This window comes from Berghia stephanieae, chromosome 4 (assembly GCF_034508935.2).
Source record: "Berghia stephanieae isolate SIO BIC M18660-M18661 chromosome 4, UCSD_Bste_1.3, whole genome shotgun sequence".
NCBI classification, from domain to species: domain Eukaryota; kingdom Metazoa; phylum Mollusca; class Gastropoda; order Nudibranchia; family Aeolidiidae; genus Berghia; species Berghia stephanieae.
This window is the reverse complement of record NC_088363.1, coordinates 20,770,626-20,791,657: the sequence shown is the minus strand read 5'-3', so window position 1 is coordinate 20,791,657 and position 21,032 is coordinate 20,770,626. Positions and strand designations below refer to the sequence as shown.

Sequence of the window (21,032 nt, the reverse complement as noted above, 5' to 3'; positions counted from 1 at the left end):
TGTGTGTCAAACAGCTGACAAGAGGTCAAGTTGTCAGGTAAATACAACGTGATCACGAATGGTGCGATCTGATTGGCTGACCTTGTTCTCGACCTCAGACTCCCGGCAAGGGATTGGATGTGGAGTCAGGGTGAAAGTTCGCGGCTCTTTACTACGATTTTTACTACGATCTGTTTACATTTCGATTGATCAATTGTTTTATCAAATTTTGACACGAATTCTCATTAATTATCTTTAAATATTTCTAATTTTTTACTGGATTATTATAAATATGCCTAAAGTGACCAAAAAATCCAAACTTTGGCAACAGTTATTTGCTGCAAGAATCAAGAAAGCAAGAAAAGAAGACGAGGTAATGAGCTTGCATTGTCACGTATGTGCACAGACAGGGGAATGGATCAAACGTGAGAAGCCGCAGCGTTATGATAGGTGGCTTACAGAGCACAAAGAAAGTGGACAATGCTCAATAAACTTCAGCGGAAGCTCTGGTATGATGGAAGTGACAGCAGCTGAAGTTCTGTGGAACCGGTCAGTTGAGAAACACAATTTTCGCTACACCACAATGATCAGTGATGGTGATTCTAAGGCGTACAATAATTTGAAGGCATTACGGCCTTATGGGCTTGGTGTTGAGATCGTGAAGGAGGAATGTATCAATCATGTTTCAAAGCGTATGGGCACTGCGCTTCGTAATCTTGTTGATGATTGTAGAAAAAAAGGAATTACCTTGGGTGGCAAAGGTCACGGGCGCCTCACTGCTGAGACCATGAAAAGCTTCAAAAGTATTATGATAAAGCGATTCGAAGCAATGCCACAGTGGAGGAAATGAGACGGGCTATTCTTGCTAGTCTTTACCACGGATATTCTACCGATGACTATCCTCAACATATGTTTTGTCCTCCTGAACCGGACTCCTGGTGCTTTTATAAAAAAGATGTTGCTGCCCATATGTATCCTGGTGGACACAAGCAGCGTGTACATACACCTTTGAATTTTGATTTACTCCATGAGCACTTGAAGCCTGTATATGAAAGGTTGTCTTCGGATGCTTTGTTGAAGTGTTGTGAGATGAAGGCAACACAAAATCCAAACGAAAGCTTTCATAATTCTGTTTGGGCAAGATGCCATAAAACATACATCCATTCCCTGAAAAAGGTTGAGTTTGGTGTCATAAGTGCAGCTGCAGAGTATAATTTTGGTCCAGCAGGAATAACATCCCTGAAAGTGTCTTTGGGCATAGGTGGACTGGGAGAACATTCCCAGAGGTTGAGTCAGCAAGCAGAGTCAAAAAGACTTGACCAAAGCATACAGTCTACTCAACATAAAGAGAAAGAAAGACGTAAAATAAAAGCTCAGGCCCGTGAAAAAGCCCAGATGGAGGCAGAAAAGAACAGGGGTGGGGGGGGGGACCCTCATACGGTGCTGGTATGTTTTGAGGTGGTTGTACTGTTTTGTTTTATTGTTTTCATAAATCATTATGTTTGATCTCGTTTTTCTCAAAATGCCATTTTTTAACAATCTTTTTTATCTTATTTTGTCATTTATCAATCAATTTGTTTATAACTTTGCATGTCTAGAGTTCTAGTGATTATCTAAAATCATACAGAAGGAATTTTTAATATCTTTGTTATTTTATGAAAAATTGACATTTTTATGTCAAAAAACATGATTTTTTTGCGTACGAAAAATGTTTATTTTAAAAAATTTATAAATAAAAATGTATTTAAAATATTTCAAAAACGCTCTGTATTTTTTTTTGTATTGTACAAATAAACCACCATGCAAAATTTCAAAACAATTCCATGGAAACTTATTGAGAAAGTAACTTTTAAAAATAGCACTCAGAGAGGACAAAAATCCAAGATGGCGGCCGTCACCATGGCAACCGGACACGCCCACCGAAATAAATCACATGGTTCGAATCCATTGGTCATAGGCAATGTCCCAATATAAAAAGATATTGGATCTAATCATTATTCTTGAAAATAGTTTCAGGTGTCGCCCCTCCCGTTAATTTGATAAGATCCTTGAAAGAATAAAACTACTAACCCATGCGTTTTGGCCTTTTTTAACATTATTAAAATCCTTTGGTTTTGGTACTAAAATGAGGTTAATGAATTGGATTTGTTATGAAATTGTGATAATTTGAGTCAGTAGGGAGGGGGGGGGGGGGGGGGGGGGGGTGAATGGAGATGGGGTCAGGGATCAGACTACAATAGTGATATCTCTGGGTCAGGCAACGGAACAGTTTGGGTTTTTAGCTCTTTTTAAAGTTCACAATGCCAAGGTCATATTTTTCCTCAATGGTACTGATTATAGTGGTAAGGTCATGATGATGATGGATGATGATGATAAGGCGATGATGCTGCCTCTGCTGCTGCTGCTGATGATGATGATGATGATGATGATGATGATGATGGTGGTGGTGGTGGTGGTGGTGGTGGTGGTGGTGGTGGTGGTGGTAGTGGATAGTGGTGGTGGTCGTGGTGGTGGCGATGAGTGGGAAGGAGTTGGATGGTAGCTATAGTGGCATTGCAGTATTAAAGTAAGATCACTAGAATGATAAATTTTGACACGTATTTTTTAAGTCAAATCAAACAACCCCATGGAGAGACCTGATTAATACACAGACCAATGTGATTTTTTTTTTTAAAGGTTTTACGGCGCTTGCAACACATTTAGGTTATGTCAGCGCCAGTAAAAAAGAAGAAAATGGGATAGTAAAAAAGTTCTAGAATTACAATTAATGCACCTAAGAAAAAGTAAGACAAGGGGGAACTAGGAACAAATAGGGATCAAATGTAGATTCCAAGAGCACACTATCAAAGTACTTAGTTTGAGACCCCCTATAAGTCTCATCTGGACACAAGCACAAAATCCAACAAAGAGAAATACACTCAAATGCTTACATTATAAATTCAAAATAACAAATATAATAAAATACTAATACATAACAGAAAGATGATTTACAAGGAAAAAATATCATCTCCCAAAACAATAACTATGCATTTGACTGTTTCCCTCCCAGCTAGGACTCCGGCCAGGGCCAGGACAAAACCAAGTAATCTCATTCCAATACAAAGACAGACAGCATTTAGGAAAACAGATATAAGGGGATAGAAGACACAGAATGTACCTCCCTGTCCACTATGGGAGGTCAGGAACCCCACCCAGTTATACAGACCAAAGACAGAGATTTAAATCTGTAAGTTACCCATTCCTGCTAATTTCACGCTACACTTATTTCAGTCATCATTATTATCATTACACGAATGATTTTGTTTTTAAAAATAAAAGGGATAGGGCGATTTCACCCTTTATAATCTTTATATGTTAGTCAATTCATTCCACTGAGTAATATTTTATTAACTAAAATACATGATCAAAGCAACCAGTACCTACGTGGTTCCCAGTTGCCTCATGTTCAGACATGATGACTCAAAAGATAATAAAATGATAAACTATACAATAACGTATAGACGTCTACCACCTTAAAAAAAACTGACATCGAAAAGTTTTTTTAAAAAATTGGATATATATATATCACTTCGTTTCCTTCATATAAGCAAATTCTCATCATAATTACCTCGACATAGACCGTTTTTAGGCGACAGGTAGCATAAATTTCTAAAAAGTAAAAGCCTCACTCGACGTCTTATGTGCGGCTATGTGGGCTTGTGGTATGACACTAGCTTTCGGATCGGCAGGTCCTGGGTTAGAGCCTCGCTCGGCGCATAATTGAATACTTGGAAAAGGCTCTTTACTAACATCCTTTCACCGTACTCAGGTGTAAAATGAGTACCTGGTCGTTAACAGCGTCGTCTCTGTCGGGAAAAAGAATATAATATCGCCTAACATGCATCATGTCTCGTTCTACATGTTGGTCAGGGACCCTTTGTAAAGCGCTTTGAGCACGATTAGTGGATATTGTGCTGTGTAGATAGTATGCTCTTGGCTTAGAAGCTCACAACATTGCCATCCGGAATTATAAAGGACCAACACACAAAACCATGTGTAACCTTGACGTTTTATAGTCTGGTTAATGCAGTTTAGTGAGAATTACTCATAAACGCGGATGGCAAAAAGCAATAACAAAGACCAGAGTGACGTCATCTTCGTTCTATCTATATAAAAGCTCACGTTTTGTGTGTGTGTGTGGGGGGGGGGGGGTTGTTTTGTTTTTGTTTTTTAATACAAAGTTGAGAAATATAGTATAGTACCAATACAAGGTAATACCAATGCTTAAAAGAAAAGACCAATCATGCCTATAAACATAAACAATTAAAACCCATTTCGACTTAAATATTATTTCTAAATTAGAATTATTGTGCTGTTTTCCGCGAGCTCAGAGTACACTAAATATTAAAGAATCTTATGTTAAATAAACATCAGTTTCCTTTGAGATTCGATGAGACCATTTCCAATGATATGAAATTCTCCAGGAATTGCTCATCTCTGTCCCCATAACACAATCGCGTCACAAAGTGGAAGCTATCGACGGGCACTATTTGGAAGTCTGATAATCCATGACATTATTGTAACGGATTTTTTTTTTTTTAATTTTTTTTTTTTTTTTTTTTTGTAATGATGCAAGACATTGTCCATGACAGAAATTTTAAACTAGGCCCATAATTGCGTTCAGATGTCAGACCTTCATAAATGTAAACGTCGGCAGATATGGATTAGAGTGGAATTTAGGCCGTACATGAAACTGACTCTTAAAATACAGGAGAGAAGTTGACATGAAACCCGATACTTAAAATACAGGAGAGAAGTTTATATAAAACGGATGCCTAAAGTACAGGAGAGAAGTTGACATTTAAGTTATATCAGCGTCAATAAAAAGGAAGAAAATGGGATAGCCAAATTCTAGAAATACAATTAAAGCACCCAAGAAAAAGTAAGACAAAGGGGAACTGGGAACAAATAGGGATCAGATATAGATTCCAAGAGCATACCATCAATGTACTTAGTTTGAGATCATCGATAAGTCTCATCTGGACACAAGCACAAAATCCAAAACAGAGGAATACACTCAAATGCTAACATTGTACATTCAAAATAACAAATATTAATACATTATAGAGAGATGATTTACAATGAAAAAAAGTATCATCTCCCAAAACAATAACTATGCATTTTACTGTTTCCCTCCCAGCCAAGGACTCCAGAAAGGGCCAGGACAAAACCACGTAAACTCATTCCAAGACAAAGTCAGAAAGCAAATTGGAAAAAAGCTATAAGGGGTATAGAAGACACAGTAAGTGCCTCCTGCCCACAATGGGAGGCCAGGAACCCCACCCAGTATACCTAAAATCCAGGAGAGAAGTTTCACATAATACTGATACCTAAAATACAGGAGAGAAGTTTACATAAAACTGATACCTAAAATACAGGAGAGAAGTTTACATGAACCTGATACCTAAAATACAAGAGAGAAATTTACATGAATCTGGTACCTAAAATGCAGGTGAGAAGTTTGTTTGTTTCTGTTTTTAAGGGTTTTACGGCGCTTGCAACACATATAGGTCATATCAGCGCCAGTAAAAAGGAAGAAAATGGGATAGTAAAAAGTTCTAGAATTACAATTAAAGCACCCAAGAAAAGGTAAGACAAAGGGGAATTTGTTCAAATAGGAAACAGATGCAGATTCCAAGAGCACACTATCAAAGTACTCAGTTTGATCTCACCTAAAAGTCTCATCCAGACACAAGCACAGGTCCCCACTAAGAGGAATACACTCAAATGTTTACAAATCATATGTTAAACATGAAAAGAATAAAAGTACAAGGAAAAAAATATCATCTCCCAAAACTATAACTATAAATTCGACTGTTTCCCTCCCAGCCAAGGTCAGGACAAAACCAAGCAATCTCACCCCAAGACAAAGACAGAAAGCAATTGGGAAACAGATAAAGGGGGATAGAAGACACAGCAAGTACCTCCCTGCCCACTATGGGAGGTAGGAACCCAACCCAGACAGGTGAGAAGTTTAAATGAAACTGGTACCTACAGGAATGGAGTTTACATGAAACTGGTACCTGATAATGGGGCTGTTAACGCCTATTTTATGTCGTAGGCTAAGGATTAACTTTCTCTGTCTCCAGATTTCTTCAAATTGAGAAAAAAAAAATGATAAAAAGTGTGTATTAGATTAATAGCTATATCTATAAACTTCAATCGCTCTTCTGTAAATGACTTTTGAGCTAACTCCCCGATTTGAACAAAAAATTGTTGGATGAAGCCACGTAAAATCTGATTATCACGAATGTGAAATCTCAAAATCTTCCAAAAGTTGAGATAGACCCAGTTAATCATCAGTCCGTGGTGCAAAGTGTGTGATTTCATGAGATTTTCTTCAAATTCAATTCATGGGTTCGCATAATTCGCTTTCCTCCTTTCAATGAGAGTAGAGATGTAACTTTCGTTTACAAATAGCCTGACACCCTAACATTTTTAGAAAAGATCTGAAAAATAGTGGCGCCAGACAAAACAAAAAAGAAAAGTATAAGAAAAAAAAATTAGATTGAGAGAGCTTCGATTAGGAAGGAAAATACGTCGGTTTTGAATGACAGAGGCAAAAAGTTTCCTGTTGCTATTGACACTGGTTTAAAAAAAAAACTATAAGTGCAGATCGTCGACAGTACACAGTTTTGTGAGCAAAACCTTATTTTAAAAATGAATATAGTCGGCTCTCGAGTTGTGAGTGAACGGAGACTCGAAATCGAAAGGTTTGCGTCGAAGAACAACCAATAAATAAAAAAACGATTAGAATGTATAATTATTCTGCTGGCATTGTCACTGACTAAAATAATGTGATTCATCAGAAAAACATTTTCTGTTTTGTTTTTCTGATTCAATTTGTTTGAGTTTCAATGAAACTTTCATTGGCCTAATCATAGAATTGACAGTTGACCATGGATATCATTGTAGTCTATCAGTAAACAGTCAATATTACGTGATTTGCTTCATCATAGCAAAAGTAAGTTCATATGAAATGGAACTAAATATTATCTATACCGGATGTATTGCTAATTTCCTCTTTGGAAATCCTTGAAAGTATGAAGGCTGGTATCTTACCTGCCATCGTGTACTAGAGAGCGTGATGTTACCAGCACAAAATAACCGAAATAGTCACCGACCTTACAACGCCCACTTCTAGGCAAGAGACTAGCTAGTCAGAGACTAGAAAACGTTCATGAAATCCAATTTTCTTTAGTCACTTGCTCCGCTAAGTCCACGTTCATGATTTTGAGTGGTTAGTGTGTATGTATGCAGTGCCGGATGGGCAAGCTACACATGATATACCACACACACACACATACACTTTCTTGGGGGTCTCCAAAAATGGTTGCCTCAGTGTGCAATTATCATAATTTGTATACGCTCCGTAGAGAAGTTCGTGGATCAAATATCACCCCATCAAATATAAGGGTTTTTCCACAAGCACGCTGAACATGATAGTCTGACACATCAAGATCTATCCATATAGGGTAATATTATACGATTCTTTCATCTCTCCGTATTTATCAAACGAGTTATTTTTATCGTGCCAAATAACGCAACGAGCTTGCGAGTATGTCCACCAAGACTTTTTGGTGGACAAGTCAAATTCTCATTGATTTTGAAAGTACATCGACTCCTGTAGAAGGTAACGAGTTTAGAAGAACTTTTTTTAAAAAAAAGATTGTTTTTTCCAGATAAGGAGTGTATACAGAAGAACCTTGAAAATAAATAACAATAATCAATGAAAATTAGTAATCATTTAGCAATAAAAATTAGTAACCATTTAGCAATAAAAATAAGTAACCAGAAAAAAATAATTAAAAATGCGCAAAATTGATGAAACTTCAAAGCTTTTTACAAAAGCTGTATAAACTTACTGAAAAATCGAAAAGACAATGATACAAAACAAACAAAAATATTAACGTTTTAGAATCATTAAATTCTATACGTTTTTTGTATCACTTTAGTTAAATTATCTATTTGCTATGCTTTTATTATTTCCAGGAATTTTAGCTTCGATGAGACAATTTGTTGTATATAAACTTCAAACTGCAAAGATACATTCTAAGACTGCAAGATTGACGAGTTGGAAATTTCATAACGAGCCAAAAATAAAATAAAACCAAACCGACTTTATTTTTCTTCCAATTTCTACACTTCATTACATATGAAAAACACAATGCATATGTTTTCCACAAGTCTTTATTTCTACAAAGGCACGTTGCAGCATTGTCTGTGTATTGCTCTTTCATTTAAGCTGTCTGGAAACTGTATCCAAAAACTCAATCCAAACACGGATATGCCAATATACATAACGTCACAAAATGTTTTTAAAAAATGTACCTCTTAATTTCAGTTTGACAAACCGAACCGATAATCATTTTTTGCCACTGACATAATATATTACTTGCTGGCCTTATAAACCTCCCCCCCCCCCCCCCCCCCCCCCCTTTCCCATATCAAATAGCTTAGGGACTTATCGTTTTAAATCCGGCGCTGTTCGTTTGGGCGGTGATAATAGGGCGCTTATTATTTTGATATCTTTATCGAATGTTACAAGGTGGCCAAGGACAGAAGTACATGGCTGCCGCTCATACTCGTAGAGGCCCTTTATGCTCCAGTAGGAGCGAAGCCGAAAAGGATTAAATGATCTAATGTTACTGGAAGATTGGTGGCCTAGCAGAAAGTAACCGCCCATTGCCAGTTGAGGTTGTGTATTTCTAGCGCTCCTGGAATTTTTTGCTTCATCTGTTGCTCTGAATATGAAGTTTACATCATCTGCGTCGTGATGTTGACATTAAAAACAGTAACAAGGATAAGCTGTGTCCTTGTGACCTGCCATAATCTGTTTGTTTTTGTTTTTAAGGGTTTTACGGCGCTGCAACACATTAAGGTCATATCAGCAACAGTAAAAAGGAAGAAAATGGGATAGTAAAAAGTTCTAGAATTACAATTAAAGGATCCAAGAATAAGGCAGACAAAGGGGAATTGGTTCAAATAGGAAACAGATGTAGATTCCAAGAGCACATCATCAAAGTACTTAGTATGAGATCACCTAAATTATCATCCAGACACAAGCACAGGTCCCCACTAAGAGGAACACACTCAAGTGTTTACAAATCATATATAATACATAAACAAAACATAATATAGTGCATAACAGAGAGATGATTTACAAGGAAAAAAATATCATCTCCCAAAACTAACATTTGACTGTTTCCCTCCCAGCCAGGGTATCCGGCCAGGGCCAGGACAAAACCAAGTAATCTCATTCCAAAACAAAGAAAGAAAGCATGTTGGAAAACAGACATAGGGGGATAGAAGACACAGTATGTACCTCCCTGCCCACTATGGGAGGTCAGGAACCCCACCCAGCTGCCATAATCTGGCTCCGCGGTTTTATGCATTTTAAAAATGAAATATATGCATCAAGGTTAGGCGGATAGGCATGCAAAAAAAAAGAGTAATATATGCAAAAAATATGCAAATTACTCGTCCTAAAAATTGCAAGCATGTCCAATCAAAAATTGAAAGATAAAGTTAAAATTCAACTCGTGCTTATATTAATAGCAAAAAGGTGACTCTTCGAGTAAAGATTTGAAGAATTATTTGACATGCCATGAGCGACTCGCAAGGTTACATTATGTATTACATTACAAGTCAGGACACATGTTAAGTAAGAGCTTTAAATTTAAATTTAAAAATTGCTTGAATTCACAAAAGTTAACAAACTTAGAATTTTGCTAGGGTTAGCGACTTGCTAATTAGAAATATTATGATTAGGTTTATTTCTACTTCATATTCACAAAGTGTTGCTCGGTCTCTGCTCTGTAACAAAGTGTGCAGTAACTTGCTAATCGAAGAACAATAAACATTGTATTGCCTTTGTAGACCCTGAGTCGACTGATTCGACCGCGAATGAGCAGTGAGAGGATAGAATAAACACGCCCTTGTTCCAAACGGACAGCAAAGAGTTGGTATCGACGTGGACATATTTGCAGGTCTGATAACTGGATGCAATGATGGGCTTGTTTTAAAATTGTAGTAATATTTTGCGTTGGTTTGAGGGTATTTCCATAACAACAACGAGCCGATTAACTATTCTGGTTATCAGACCTGTAAATATGTACGCGTTGGTTGGTATCAATTAACTCTTAAGCTATATAATAGCTATATATGCAGCCATGTCCATTCCTCAAACATCTATCAATTCTAGCAGTATGAATATTTTATATTATATTTTTATATTGCCTAAGACTGATTATGAAAAAACAAATGTTGCAAAATGCATGTTAATGGTTTCTAAAACTAAAATATATTGAACATTTAACAACTGACTTAATAATAATAATAATAATAATAATAATAATAATAATAATAATAATAATAATAATAATAATACATGGCATTTATATCCTGCATTTTCATCACTGTGTGATACTCAATGCAAGTTGAAATAAATATACAAAATTTACCTTTATATAAAACGCATACTACAGTTATATCAATAGCAGCAGTGTATGTAATATCGTATCAATATCATGAAAATGTAACGGTCAAGGGTAGTGCTTTAACAATGATTTAAAACTAGCAATCATAGAAATAGACTGTGCTATTTGTAGAGAGTGAAGTTTTTCATATTGTGTTTTTGGTTTGCTGGCTTTTTTGTTTTACTCGTCTGGTTTTAGATCGTTTCATTTTATATTTTTTTGTGGGTGGAAGAGGGAGGGGGGGGGGGGTCGACCATTTAAAAGGGAAAAAAATGTGTTAGTCTATATTTAAACGGGGTTTTTTTTTTTTATATTGATGGGCTATGGTTCAGTAAACAATTATACCAGTTGTCGGTGGCGAAACAAAGTGTAAGCTACACACAAAAGTAGGTATACGTATTATTATTGTTTCGACCACCTACCAAATGACAAGCCGATTTATAAATGGAATCAGAACGGATCAGTCCTCTGCCCGCACGGTACAAAAATGTATACCTAGTCGTTGATATAAAAGGAATCCAATAATAACAGTTAATAGTGGGGCTTTTTTTTTTCTCAAATGAGAATATAATATTATTACTCAGAGTCCATTTGCCTATCACCACAAGAATGTAATGTTTCATTGATTGCTTTTTTGTTTGTGTGTTTTTTTGGTATAATTGTTTACTTGTTTTATTTTCTAGTGTTTTGTTGTGTGTGTGTGTGTGTGTGTGTGTGTGTGTGTGTGTGTGTGTGTAAGGGCGGGGATCGTTTTTAATTTTAGTTTTTAAAGTGATTACCAAACTGTGCAAATAGTCTTTACGATCATCACCACCACTGCTGTTGCTTCCAGTATTACCACTACTGCTGCTACTACTACTACTCCTACTCCTACTACACCACCACAACAACAAATGCTACTACTACTACTTACTACGACAACAACGAAGACTACGATTATGATGATGATGATAGCACTCCATAACCATATACTAAGTACACAATGTGCAATCTTTCTTTTTTCTCAGTGCACTAACGCTATATGTGATGTTAGCGACAAATAAACAAAAATCCGACTCTTTTATTTTTCCATCCCAATCAATGATTTATGTTGTTTGTTTTTAAGGGTTTTACGGCGCTTGCAACACATTTAGGTTATATCAGCGCCAGTAAAAAGGAAGAAAATGGGATAGTAAAAAGTTCTAGAATTACAATTAAAGCACCCAAGAAAAAGTAAGACATAGGGGAACTGGGAACAAATAGGGATCAGATGTAGATTCTAAGAGCATACCACCAGTTAGTACTTAGTTTGAGATCACTATGAGTCTCATCCGGAAACAAGCACAAAATCCAACAAAGAGGAATACACTCAAATGCTTACATTATACATTGAAAATAACAAATATAATTATACATAACAGAGAGATGATTTACAAAACAATAACTACGCATTTGACTGTTTCCCTCCCAGCGAGAACTCCGGCCAGGGACAGGACAAAACCAAGTAATCTCATTCCAAGACAAAGACAGAAAGCATGTTGGAAAACAGATATAAGGGGATAGAAGACACAGTATGTACCTCCCTGCCCACTATGGGAGGTCAGGAACAATCAATGATTTAGCGTTGATGGTGGTATGCCACGAACAAAACAATGATGTGTAGACTATCAGTTCTGTCATTATTTTGTCTAATATCTGCATAACACGATGGTGTCATAATCACCAGAGTACTTGCACACCTTTTTCCATACATTGTGGGCCTACCGCCATTTTGAAGTAGTGTTATTTGTTGATGCATTCTGCCGACACCACGCAATGTTTTCTAAAAATAAATGTTGTCCACACACCCACTTTTCTGTCCTTTTGAATCCTTCAAACGCACCCTTCTCCTCCTATTTTATTTTTATTATCATTGTTAAATTTTTTTGCTATCGGACAAATAATTGGTCATTTTGCACTCCATTCTAGTAAATTATAATAATAATCGGTTATCGCATATTATAGGATAGGCTGTTTGTTTGGCGGATGTTTTGTCATCCAGGTTTGGTGAACATTTGACAGGATCACATTACTCTTAGACTAAATGATAATAGATAGTGTTTGTTGACGTCAAAGTACGGTGGATACGACATGATAAAATAAGGATGATGAGATCAGAGCAAATTCCCTGTTAGATTAGATATAAAGTGAAATCATAGAAGTGGTAGTAATTGTTGTTGAAGTAGTAGTAGTAGTAGTAGTAGTAGTAGTAGTAGTAGTAGTAGTAGTAGTAGTAGTGGTAGTAGTAGTAGTAGTAGTAGTAGTAGTAGCAGTAGTAGTAGTAGTAGTAGTAGTTGTGGTAGTAGTAGCAGTGGTGGTAGTAGTAGTAGTAGTAGTAGTAGTAGAAGTAGTAGTTGTTTGTTTTTGTTTTTAAGGGTTTTACGGCGCTTGCAACACATTTTAGGTCATATCAGCGTCAGTAAAAAGGAATAAATTTGGATAGTAAAAACATTCTAGATGTACAATTAAAGGGACTTGAGGAACAAGTAAGACCAGGGGAAAAGGTTCAAATAGGGAACAGATGAAGATTCCGAGAGCACACTATCAATGTACTTAGTTTGAGGTCACCTAAAAGTCTCACCCAGACACTGGCATAAGTCCCCACTAAGAGGAATACACTCAAATGTTTACAAATCATATGTTAAGAATAAACCAAAATAACTACATAACAGAGAGATGATTTACAAGGAAAAAAATATCATCTCCCAAAAATAATTATACATTTGACTGTTTCCCTCTCAACAAGGATATCCGGCCAGGGCCAGGACAAAACCAAGTAATCTCATTCCAGGACAGACAGAAAGCAAGTTGGAAAACAGATATAGGGGGATAGAAGACAGTTAGTACTTCCCTATCCATTATGGGAAGTCAGGAACCCCACCCAAGTAATAGTAGAAGTGGGTGAGAGGGGGATCTAGAAATGACTTTGGGTTTGAAACGAATATTTTTGTGTTCGTGGATAGCTCACACGGTAGAGCCACGCTCTCACCTGCCAGGTGGAGTTGTCGTACCAATAAGGTCGCAGGTTCAAACCCCACCACCGCCGCGAAAAATTTTTATTCTCTATTGTCTTCTGGCACTTTTCTACTCACTTCATATCTTGTTGTTACCAAGTAATAGTAGTAGTAGTAGTAGTAGTAGTAGTAGTAGTAGGAGTAGTGGTAGTCGTGGTAGTAGTAGTAGTAGTAGTAGTAGGAGTAGCGGCAGTAGTAATAGTAGTAGTAGTAGTAGTAGTCGTCGTAGTAGTAGTAGTTGTCTAATAATAATAATAATAATTTAGTGTTGAATTATTTTTCTTTCCTTTTATCAGTTATCATTATTTATCAATTATAGGTGTACTTATTTTACTTACTCACATATATTCATTTTAGTCTTACATTAAATTCTTTCTTCTTATATTATTGTTTGTTTTTAAGGGTTTTACGGTGCTTGCAACACATAATTTAATTCATATCAGCGCCAGTAAAAAGGATGAAAATTGGATAGTAAAAACATTCTAGATGTATAATTAAAAGGACTTGAGGAAAAAGTAAGACAAAGGGGAATGGTACTAATAAGGGAGCAGATGTAGATTCCAAGATTACCTAAATGTTTCACCCAGACACCAGCACAAAGTGCCACTAAGTGGAATACACTCAAATGTTTACAAATCGTGTTAAAAATGAAAAAAAGTAACAGTACGTAACAAAGAGATGATTTACAAGGAAAAAAAAATATCATCTCCCAAAACTAACTATATATTTGACTATTTCCCTCACACACAAGGGCTCCGGCCAAGGTCAGGCCAAAACTAAGTAATCTCATTCCAAGACAAAGACAGAAAGCTTGTTTGTTTGTTTGTTTTAAGGGTTTTACGGCTCTTGCAACAAAATTTATGTCATATCAGCGCCAGTAAAAAGAAGAAAATGAAATAGTCAAAATATTCTAAATTTACAATCAAAGCACCCAAGAAAAAGGGGAATTGGTTCAAATAAGAAACAGACGTAGATTCCAAGAGCAAACCGTGAATTTACTTAGTTTGAGATCACCTTAAAGCTTCATCCAGACACCAGCAAGATTCCCACTAAGAGGAATACACTCAAATGTTTACAAATCATATGTTTTTAAAAAAACCCACAAAATACAGTACATAACAGAGAGATGATTTACAAGGAAAAAAGATCATCTCCCAAAACTATAACTATAACTACATTCGACTGTTTCCCTCCCAGCCAAGAATTCCGGTCAGGGTCAGCAAAACTAAGTTATCTCACTCCAAGACAAAGACAGAAAGTAATTGGAAAACTGATATAGGGGTATAGAAGATACAGCAAGTACTTCCCTGCCCACTATGGGAGGTCGGAAACCCGACCCAGGAAGACAAAAAGCAATTGGAAAACAGATACAGGGGTATAGAAGACACAGCAAGTTAAAAGGGTTTTTTTTTTTAATAATAATTTTTTTTTAAATAATGATAATAATAATAATAATAATAATAATAATAATAATAATAATAATAATAATAATAATAATAATAATAATAATAATAATAATAATAATAATAAATATTGGTAACAGCAACAACAACAACGACAACAATAGAAACAACAACAACAAAATCCGACTTATTTAATTTGACACACCATTGTTTCGAATGTAAGCTGTTCTCACCAATTTTCTTCTATCTTTTTAAAAAATGTTTTAGTCATACAGCCCCGGATGGGGGCGGTGGACGGATTTATTATCAGTCCATTTGTCAACTTAAGAAAACAACACAGAAGATCTCAAGAAGTAAGGATAAGGACTACTGTTTGCACTGTTCAAATAAATTTTAATATCAAAAATATATCATAATAAACTCGACCCCAGAAAATCATGAGGCATTTAAAGATTGAAGACTGTGTATAAGTATATGTAAAATACATTCAAAACTCTCAACAACTCGTAAACACAAGAAAAAGATGAGATTTCAAAGATACTGTTGCTTTCAGGATTTATAAAGACCCTGCTTTCAGGATTTATAAAGACCCTGACTTTTTTTAAGCAACAAAAAGATCTTTTTTTTTTTTTAACTGAAAAAACGGGGAAAATAATTGGGGGCAGGGGAAGGGAGTTAGCTGCTCTGAAATCGTCTTTGGTCCTTAATAACAATTCTTTAGCATAAAATGTGAGTGAGTGAGAGAGAGAGAGAGAGAGAGAGAGAGAGAGAGAGAGAGAGAGAGAGAGAGATGTTTTGTTATGTTTTTAAGGGTTTTATGGCGCTTGCAACACATTTAGGTCATATCGGCGCCAGTAAAAAGGAAAATTATGGGATAGTAATAGTAAAAAGTTCTAGAAATACAATTAAACTATCAACAACAAAAAAGGAAGACAAAGGGGAATTGGAACAAATAGGGAATAGATGTACATTCAAAGAACACTCTATCAGTGTACTTAGTTTGAGATCATCTAAATGTCTCATCCTGACACAAGCACAGGTCCCCACCAAGAGGAATACACTCAAATGTTTACAAATAGGCACCGCAAGAGACAATTTATGACTTTTTAAATTTTGAAAATCCATTCATAAATAAGAAAATGAGAGAGAGAGAGAGAGAGAGAGAGAGAGAGAGAGAGAGAGAGAGAGAGAGAGAGAGAGAGAGAGAGAGAGAGAGAGAGAGAGAGAGAGAGAGAGAGAGAGAGAGAGAGAGAGAGAGAGAGAGAGATTGTTAATAATTAAAATAGAAAAAAAATTGAAAAGAACAATCAAATCGAAGAGAAACATATAATTAAACAAGTTTGTTCTTTTTCTCTCTTTCTTTTCATTAATGCTTTTTTTCGTTTGTTTTTTGTTTTTTTCTTTTTGATTGTCAACTGTAACCAAACAAAAACAAAAAAAATCACCACAAAGCTCTCAGCTCAAGCTCCTCCTTCCCTTGTTTAACCATCAACGCATCGTCTAACTCATCTAAGCTTGGATTTTTTAAATCCAGCAACTGAGCTTGATGGCCACAGAAGTCAAATTATGACACCAAGACATGTTATTGTTGATGTTTCCATGGATCCATAGGCCAGGGATTCTTTTCAGAGGGAAAATGTTTGACAAGACAAGTCAGTGGCATCATTTCCAAGAAAATCCCAAAAACGGTGGAATCCCGCAGAACTACTGTTAGCATCACTGCTTTAATCCACAAAAGAAACATATATAGTTGAACGATTTAAAAAGAATTTCAATTGGAGCTTTTCCCCAACTTTGGTTCTTCTTTTACTGTCCACTGTGACAGCTGCTTGATGCCAGTGATGATCAGGGTCAGATGTGTTGACTCGATTACAAGGTGAGAGGTGAAGGTCAAACCAGTACATAAGGAAGTCTGTTCTTCCTTCTGCAACTGTCGGAATCTGAAGAAAGAGAGAAGTTTATCCAAATGTTATTTTTTAAGATTGAAAAAAAAAAATTAATTAATAAATATAATATAATATATATTATATTATATAATATATATAATATATATATATATATATATATATATATATATATATATTCAAAAACCCAAAAAACACAGATTTCCAAATGGATTAAATGTGCCCATAAAGGAATGGCATCAATGCATGGCATGGACAGGTGAAGGTGGTCAGTTTGTAGACATGTGGCCCACGCTATCTAATGCCCAATGAAAAGATAAATGAGTTTTGTGTAGGAACCAAATCAATCACGACCAGTTGTCTGAGGTGTCTTTTTTTTCTCATTTCTTTCTGATTAAAAAAAAACAACATTTTTTTGCCTGTTTTTTTTTTTTTTTTTTCAAACACACCCATTATCATTGTCCCATGTCAATATCATCAGCAACAGCTCTTCTTCCTTGACTCATGAATATTGCTTTCACTTTAACACTTGGTGATAGAGCAATTACCTGTTGCTATACTAACAATACTTTATTTTTTTTAAAAATTAAAAAAACACCATTGGAAAGATTTATCTCTATAATTGTTTCCAATATTTGAATTACCCTACCCCATCATCCTTACCCGCTCATTCTTATACAATTTTATTCATGATTCAAAAAACCACATTTGCAGTGCATTTTAAATGTGGTCAATATGCTATTAGGTTCATGAACAATGAAAATGCATATAAAGGAAAGATCCCTTGATTTAAGCTTTATTATACTTCCACATGGACAGCAGCCTCAGTTTGGCTGAGCCAAGAGGGAGAAGAATGACACACCATATTTATCCATAATTACAAACTCTTGTAACAATAATCGTGGCTGTATTATAGCATTATGTCCAGCACACCCTCCCCAGCCTCGCCGACAGGACTGGGTTGTGACTAGCTAGCCAAAACAGGGTAGCGACATTGTCGTTGACCAAGAACATTGCCACAAGACAAGGAAAATCCCCAGTGCTTGTTGAGATTCATTTTACAGATAAATCAGTTTTAAAAAATTCTTACTTTCAATGAAACAGTATCATAATTGAAGAAATCTCCCCGCTGTGTATCTGCCTTTCCATCATTCACATTATTATCACAAGAATCTTTATTATTCATATCCAAATCATCTTCTTTCACTTTTTGTTGGCACTTGGTCAATTCCTCCATTAAATTCAATGTAAAAATCCTAAAAGGTGAAGTTAACTTGGTGTGTGATAAAGTGGACATACAGAAATCTGGGTGATTCTTAGTCTGGGTATGGAAAGAGACATAGGTAAAATATGATTTGATATAAAAAAATAAAAAAAAGATAAAAACAATCATTATAAGATTCAATCATTATAAGATTAACTCACAAATTTATCTTCACTGCTACTCACTTGGTTTAGATGTTTGAAAACGGAGAGGTAAATAAAAAGTAATATCACCTTTTTTCTTAAAATTAAAAAAAAAAAGATTCTTTCACTGAAATTATTAAAAATCATAATGAAGGTTAATGTATGGAAATGAGAAGAATATGTAAAGCTCGACATCTAAATAGAAATCTCGGACTTGCTAGTCAATTCTCTAATTCTGTCAAAGCTAGATTATTGTAATTCTCTTCTCGCTCCCATAAATAAAGACGATAAAATCCCTTCCGGTAGCCCAGAATGGCTGGTCACAAAAAAAGGAGGAAAGTTTTCAGCACAAATCATGACCCATCCATGAGACTGTAAGCTATACATTTAGATTTCGTTAAAATCTACTGAGATGCTATCCACTATAGGTCTCGCAGCAATTCCTGACACCACTCCAAGGAATTTTGAAAGTGTAATTACAACATAAAATATGGAGGTTGTAGTAGTTGGTGGTGGTGGGGATGATGGTGTGTAGGTGGTTGTAGTATTAGTGGTGGTAGAGGGATGATGATGTGGTGGTGGTTATAGTAGTGAAGGCACAGATGACAATGTGGTGGTGGTTGTAGCAGTAGTGGTGGTGGTAAGGATGATTGTGGTGGTGGTTGTAGTAGTAGTGGTGGTGGTAAGGATGATGATGTGGTGATTGTAGAAGTTGAGGAGGTACGGATGATGATGTGGTGGAGATGATGGTGTTGTGGTGGTTGTAGTAGCTGTGATAGGGATGATAGTAGTGGTTGTAGTAGTTGTTGTAGGGATGATGTGGTGGTGGTTGTAGTAGTAGTGGTGGTAGGGATGATGATGTGGTTGTGTTTGTAGTAGCAGTGGTGGTGGTAAGGATATGGATGTGGTGGTGGTTGTAGTTGTAGTGGTAGGGATGATGATGTGGTGGTAGGTGTAGGAGTAGTGGTGGTAGGTATGATAATGTGGTGGTGGTTGTAGTAGTAATGGTGGTGGTGGTGGTGGCAGGGATGATGTGGTGTTGGTTGTAGTAATGGTGGTGGTGGTAACGATGATGATGTGGCGATGGTTGTAGTAGTTGTAGTAGGGATAATGTGGTGGTGGTTGTAGTGATAGTGGTGCTAGGGATGATGATGTGGTAGTAGTTGAAGTAGTAGTAGTGGTAGTTGTAGTTGTAGTGGTGGTAGTTGAAGTAGTAGTGGTGGAAGGGATGATGTGTTGGTGGTCGTTGTAGTTGTGGTGCGAGGGATGATGATGTGGTGGTATGGGAGTTAGAGATGATGATGTGGTGGTTGTTGTAGTAGCAGTGGTGGTAGGGATGATGACGTGGTGGTCTTAGGATGATGGTGTGGTGGTGGTTGTAGTAGTTTTGGTAGGAATGATGATGTGGTGGTGGTTGTAGTAGAAGAGGTGGTACTGGTATGGTTCTGATGTGGTGGTAGGGGGAGGTAGGGATGATAATGAGGTGGTGGTTAGAGTAGTCGTGGTAAGGTGATGTGGTGGTGGTTAGAGTCGTTGTGGTAAGGATGATGTGGTGGTGGTTGTAGTAGTAGTGGTGGAAGGGATGATGATATGATGGTAGTTTAGTGTTAGTGGTGAAAGGAATGATGATGTGGTGGTTGTTGTAGTGGTGCTGGTGGTAGGGATGATGATATGATGGTGGTTGTAATAGTAGTGGTGGTAGGGATGTTAATGTATTGGTTGTAGTGAGTCTTTTTTACTCATAAAAATTTTGTGAAAAAGGCAGAATTGTGATAGTGATGGGCGGAGTTAAACCATCATTTAGGCGGAAATCCGCCTTTAGGCAGAAGATTCTCAGCCCTGATTTATAGAAAGAGGAGAAATCAATCTGCATATGGTTTGCTCATAGAACTCCACTGGCTTCCTGTTGAGAAAAGATATAGAATACAAGATCTGTAATATTGTTTCTAAATCAATACATTCTGATTGCCCTGAATACATTACAAATTCTACGTCCCAGCCAGAAACCTGAGATCAAAGTCTGATAATGACATTCTTGTGAAGCCAAATTGGCAAGCATGTGTTTGAATATTTGACACCCTTAGCTGGAACTCCCTCCAAATATATATCAGAGGCAGTAATGATGCAGAATTTTTTTAAAAAGAATTATTATCTTAAAACGATACGTTTTAATATGTAACAGTGTATTGTACGTTTGAGTGAAAGGTGTTACATTACTGTTAACAACAAGATATGAAGTGAGTAGAAAAGTGCCAGAAGACAATAGAGAATAAAAATTTTTTTCGCGGCGGTGGTAGGGTTTGAACCTGCGACCTTATTGGTACGACAACTCCGCCTGGCAGGTGAGAGCGTGGCTCTACCGTGTGAGCTATCCACGAACACAAAAATATTCGTTTCAAACCCAAAGTCATTTCTAGATCCCTCTCTCACCCACTTCTTGAGATCGCCGATTCGTTCGCCACCATCGCGAAGTAATTTTGACCAGCAGTTAAGCTTAATAGCCAATATTCTCATCACAAACATATAACATAGAAACGATTGAGACATTGAGTATGCTCCGGTGTATGGGTGAATTTTTAATTCAGAAAAGTGAGTGGAGCAGGCACTTATGTTGGTAACAACAAGATATGAAGTGAGTAGAAAAGTGCCAGAAGACAATAGAGAGAGAGGGATCTAGAAATGACTTTGGGTTTGAAACGAATATTTTTGTGTTCGTGGATAGCTCACACGGTAGAGCCACGCTCTCACCTGCCAGGCGGAGTTGTCGTACCAATAAGGTCGCAGGTTCAA

At 36.5% G+C, this 21,032-nt stretch overlaps 1 protein-coding gene and 1 pseudogene across 2 annotated transcripts in view; one reads left to right on the top strand and one right to left on the bottom strand.

The window, feature by feature from the left end:
* The first annotated feature begins 271 nt into the window (after positions 1-271).
* LOC144971719 (uncharacterized) lies at positions 272-7,469 on the top strand (annotated as a pseudogene).
* Positions 7,470-15,303: 7,834 nt separating this feature from the next.
* The window catches only part of LOC144970206 (protein arginine N-methyltransferase 9-like), a 30,336-nt gene continuing 24,607 nt past the window's right edge, over positions 15,304-21,032 (bottom strand). For both annotated transcript variants that reach the window (XM_078909606.1, XM_078909605.1), the window contains exons 12-13: positions 17,926-18,156; positions 15,304-16,871 (exon numbers count right to left, since the gene is read on the bottom strand). In XM_078909606.1, coding sequence (XP_078765732.1) covers positions 16,656-16,871; positions 17,926-18,156 — 447 coding nt within the window. In that variant the 3' untranslated portion in view covers positions 15,304-16,655. The remainder of the gene's footprint in view (positions 16,872-17,925; positions 18,157-21,032) is intronic.